At 43.8% G+C, this 4,868-nt stretch overlaps 1 protein-coding gene across 1 annotated transcript in view; it reads right to left on the minus strand.

Moving 5' to 3' along the window:
* Positions 1-3,560, minus strand: part of SNRNP200 (small nuclear ribonucleoprotein 200kDa (U5)) — a 45,087-nt gene extending 41,527 nt beyond the window's left edge. The window contains exons 1-2 of the mRNA XM_006900694.1: positions 3,502-3,560; positions 3,198-3,361 (exon numbers count right to left, since the gene is read on the minus strand). Coding sequence (XP_006900756.1) covers positions 3,198-3,361; positions 3,502-3,546 — 209 coding nt within the window. The 5' untranslated portion in view covers positions 3,547-3,560. The remainder of the gene's footprint in view (positions 1-3,197; positions 3,362-3,501) is intronic.
* Positions 3,561-4,868: the final 1,308 nt, after the last annotated feature.

Genomic DNA, 4,868 nt, shown 5'->3' on the forward strand with positions numbered 1-4,868 from the left:
TTTAATGAAAAAAAAAAAGAAATATGTCAACTGGTATGCGCTCAACTCCTGGTGCCTTGTTTTTTGCCAATTCCTTCAGAGCAATTTGAACTTCCTCCTTCATCACCATAGGCTCTTGCTCATATGATATTTCATGAAATTCTTCTGTGTCATCCAATTCCTTCTGATACAGTGATTCTGTATCAGAATCTTCTCTTGATACTTCCTGGATCATTTAACATTCTACCCAAAGTGTCCTTAAGTATTGCCACCCGTGGCTTGAATTTGTTTTTCAGCTCCTTCAGCTTAAGAAACACTGAACGAGTTCGGCTCTTTTGATTTTCTGACTCCAGCTCTCTGCACATTTCATTATAGTATCTTGCTTTGTCGTCCCAAGCTGCCTTTTGAAATTTTCTGTCCAGCTCTTTGATTTCTTGGTTTCTCCCTTTAGCTTTGGCTTCTCGGCACTCTAATGCAATACTCAGAATCTCATCTGACAACCATCTTGGTCTTTTCTTCTTCTTTAGCCTTTGTAATGATCTTTTGCATTTTTCATGGACGATTTTCTTGATATACTCCCAGAGCTCATTTATTTGGTCTACACTCATTGGTCTCAAGGACTCAAACCTGTTCCTGAGAAGGTTTTGAAATTCGAGTGGGACAGAATTAAGGTAAAATTTTGATTCCCAGGGGAGCTCTGGTGGCCTAGTGGCAAGAAGCTGCACTGCAATCCCAGAGGTGCACACTTCGAATCCACCAGATGCTCTGCCGAGGAAGGAGGGACAATCTCCTCCTGTACCAGTCAGATCTGATTTAATGGTACACACAAATAATAAAATAAAATAAAAAATGTAAAAAAAAAAAAATTGAATCCCGTGGACTTAATTTTCCTCAACTTCATCTTGAACTTGCATATGAGTAGTTGGTGGTCTGTCCCACAATCAGCACCTGGCCTGGTTTTCATGGCTGATATTGAGTTTCTCCACTGAGTCTTTCCACAAATGTAATCTATTTGATTGCTATGCATACTATCAGGTGAGATCCATGTGTATAGCCTGCATTTATGTTTCTTATAAAAGGTATTTGCAATGAACAAATCAGTGAATATTCAGAACTCATTCTATCTCCAGCCTCATTTCTCTCACCGAGTCTGTGTTTTCCAGCTACTGATCCTTCTTCCCTGTTCCCAAGTTTTGCATTCCAGTTGCCCATTATCAATGCATCCTGACTGCACAATCTAATTCTGACTAGTTTTTCACTCCCCCTAGACTTTTCTTCTTCTAATCAGAGAAACTGAAGCTACAAAGGAATCTACTATGGTGCAATGGACTGCTTTTACAGTCTTTCTTGTCATGGCTTGTGATTTCCACCACATATTTGCACTACAAATAAGGTGTAGCCCATCAAGGAGATTAGACAGCTTGCAAATTGTGCCAGTAAGATACATAGTATCCTTACAGAGAGGTGTGGTGGAACCATTCAAGTAAGGTGGACAGAACCCCAACAAGAGGATCAGTAGGTTTTGCCACTCTGCTAACCTCACAGTGGAAAGAGCACTTCCCTGTTACCAAGAAGACACAAGAATCGCTCGTGTCCTTTGGACCTGAGCGCTCTGTGCTAGCCCCAAGAAGAGCTGTAATACCAGAGACAGTCCGGCAGCAGAGGCAGGAGATTAACCCAAGACAGTATAGTGGACTTCCCTGCTCAGACAAAGAGGCAAGTGCAGTGAGTTTACCAACATGTGGAGTGAGAACTCAAAGTCTGGAGACAAGAAGCTTCCTAGAAAAGTAGGATGCCTCCAAGCACCTATCACTATAGCTAAAGAGCTTTCTAACAATTGGCACAGGCAGGGCACAGGTCAGACTGAGAGAATGAGAGAGGCCTATCAATGGGCACAGCTGAGAAGCTGTCCTGACAGAACTGTATCCTCAGTCAGTCCTGATCCTCAACTGTAACCTGTTCCTTCCCTAAGAAAGCTCACAATCCTGAGTCCAGTCCCTGAGTTCTGTTTATCCACCACAGTGAGTAATGAACCAAGCTGAAAAGCAGGGTGTGCTATGGGAAGGACAGCAGTGTCAAAACTGGTGTTAAAAAAAAAGGCTGAGGTGTGTGTCCCCCCCACCAGGGGTCACCTATGGGGAGGAGTTGAGTATTCCTCTCATGAAGTTGAGGTTACAGGGTGCTGCTGTCACACCACTTTTTCAACTCCCAATTAATTATAGCAAAACTAGGGGGGAAAATGACACTGTAACATAAAGGACCAATGATCCACTAATTTCAAATACAATGACGTTAATCAAAACTGAGCCTAGCAACTGATGAAATTTTTATCATAGAGGGAGGAGGAGACACAAAGTTAAATGACAGAGTGACAGTTCAGTACTTACCTAAGCTTTAGAAATATCCCAAAAGTAAAGAAAGGAAAAATGCCTATCTTTAGTATTTGTTTATAATACATCAGTTAATGTCAACAAAATAAGAAGGAAATGGATAACTTGTAAAACATGTATAGGAACTTTGGGGAGCTCTGGGGGCCTAGTGGCAAAAAGCTGCACTGCAATCCCAGAGGTGCACAGTTTGAATCCACCAGATGCTCTGCTGGAGAAGGAGAAACAATCTCCTGTACCAGTCAGATCTGATTTGATGATATATGCACAAAAAAATAATAAAATTTAAAAAAAAACCCCAACATGTATAGGAACTCAAGGGGGAGAGTGCTGAGGATAGGCAGGGGTGAAACCACAGGACTGCACAGTTTGGTGCGGAGGGAGGGATGAAGGAAATGGGAAGGATCCAGGTGAAAACACAGAGTAATGATGGGCAAGGTCCAATGGTGATTAATTTTATAAAACAGTGCATGAGAATGATTGTATCAAACACCATGTGAATGAAGCACAGTATGAAATACAATGTATACGACCTTTGCAAGCAAACCAATAATTTAAAAAATTAAGTAAAAAGCGGATAAAAGTTGAAGAAACTGGAGTGAAAAGTTAGTGACAAAGTAAGAGAAAGCTACTGAGACAAGGGAGCTCGAAAATACCTTAAAGAAAAGATATTTACGTTACAGAAAAGGGTAACAAAAGCGCTGTTCACTGCAAGTTGGCTTGTTAAGATCTAAAAATCTTTCCACTCCCCTGCTGTCCTCGCCTTCCTTGGTCTAATACCACCAGCGAGTACCTGAAGCTCAAACGACTAAGCCTCCCCCTGCCACTCACTTGGCCCTTCTTTCCTCTTGCATCTGTGGCTTGGTCCTCTGCGCTTTATCACCCATGCGGGTGCCCTCTAGCTTCCCAACCAGCGACAGCACCTCTCCCGTGGGTTCATCTCGTCGGGTGCGGTCGATGAGAGAGCGGTCAGCTTGGAGCACAAGATTCGAGTTCTGAAAAGATATTACGATATTACCGTAACGCAGACATTAACGGCCACTATCGCCCCGATTCAATTTTCCCACGGCCTCGCAGGCCTGCTGACTCCCTAGCCGACTCCATCGCCTACAACCCTCCCTGAGTCCTCACGCACCGCTTTGTACTCGTACTGCAGGCTACGGGCGGTCACATCCGCCATGGCTGCGGCGGCTCCGGGCTCTCACAGCTCCGCTCCACCTCACCAGACTCCACGAGCCGCGGCACCGCCGCCGCCGCCACCAGCGCCACCGCCACCGCCGCCTTCTTAAAATCCCACAGGGCCGGAACTACGAAACAGGAACTCACCGAAAGGGAGAAATTAGCTCTCTTCCGCTTCCGGGTCGCAAACGGAACATAGGGCATGTAGGTGGGGCTGGTCCGTCAGAGTCTCCGGACTTACGTCTTACGGTTCCTGTCAGCACTTCCAACAGTCTTCTGTCCTTGGTACCCGTGGTGGTCTCCTCCCTGTCCCACTTCCGGTTCCTTGGGCTAATGACGCCATATGCTAACCTAAAAACTTTTCTACTCACTTCTTCCTATCTCTCTTGTATTGTAAGATAGGCACTCTAGGAGGGGTTGATTTCTGGAAATAAAACCACGCCTAGTTAGCAAGCAGGTGTATGTTTAAATGGCTGCTAGATGCCTATGTTTTTCTCATCTGAATTTGAAGAATTCAAAGAAAGCTCTTGTCATTACTCATCACACATAAAGCTAATGCCCAGAATCTTCGTCCTTGTTTGGATGAATGAACACGACAGTTGCATACATATGTATGACTCACTTTATGAACAGCGACCTGAACCCTCTCCTAGCCTGTGCCATTCTTATTATCTCTGACACTAACTAAAGTTAATTGCTGAAGTCACCATGTCAATATGTCTCATTAGAAGTCTTTCTCTCCTTCTCTGACCAAGCATGATGTCCCTTTTCAAGGAATAGCCTCACTTAGCTACATGTCCAAAGTATGAAGCTCTGCCTTCTTTACCGCCCAGAAGCACACTGGCTGCTTTTTCCAAGACATGTCTATTTGTTCTTTTGGCATTGTGCAAGTCTACTGTCAAGAACCTCACCAAAATCCTGACAAGCAATGAAGTCAGTATGGAGATTAAAGTGCACCTGATTCAGGCCGTGGTCATCTCAATCACCTGCTACACATCAGAGAAATGGACAATTAATAAGGATGACAGAAGGATATTGATGGCCTTTGAGTTATGGTGGAATATAACTGGGGGTATTTTATTTGCTCCAGATGCCTGTCACATTCCACAACAAGACTCTTGTTCTTCAAGGTCCAAGGAAAGAGGAAGATGGCTGCCCACCTGACTTGACTGAGTCTTTGAAAACCATGACTTAATTTCTTCTGCAAATTACTACAAGAAACAAAAAAAGATCTTGAAAAGTGGAAGAATATCCCTTGCTCATGGATAGGAAGACTCAATGTTGTGAAAATGGCAATACTACCAAAAGCAATTTATACATTTA

Source organism: Elephantulus edwardii, unplaced genomic scaffold, assembly GCF_000299155.1.
Source record: "Elephantulus edwardii isolate Elephantulus edwardi_28Jun2011 unplaced genomic scaffold, EleEdw1.0 scaffold00291, whole genome shotgun sequence".
In the NCBI taxonomy this organism is placed as follows: Eukaryota; Metazoa; Chordata; class Mammalia; order Macroscelidea; family Macroscelididae; genus Elephantulus; species Elephantulus edwardii.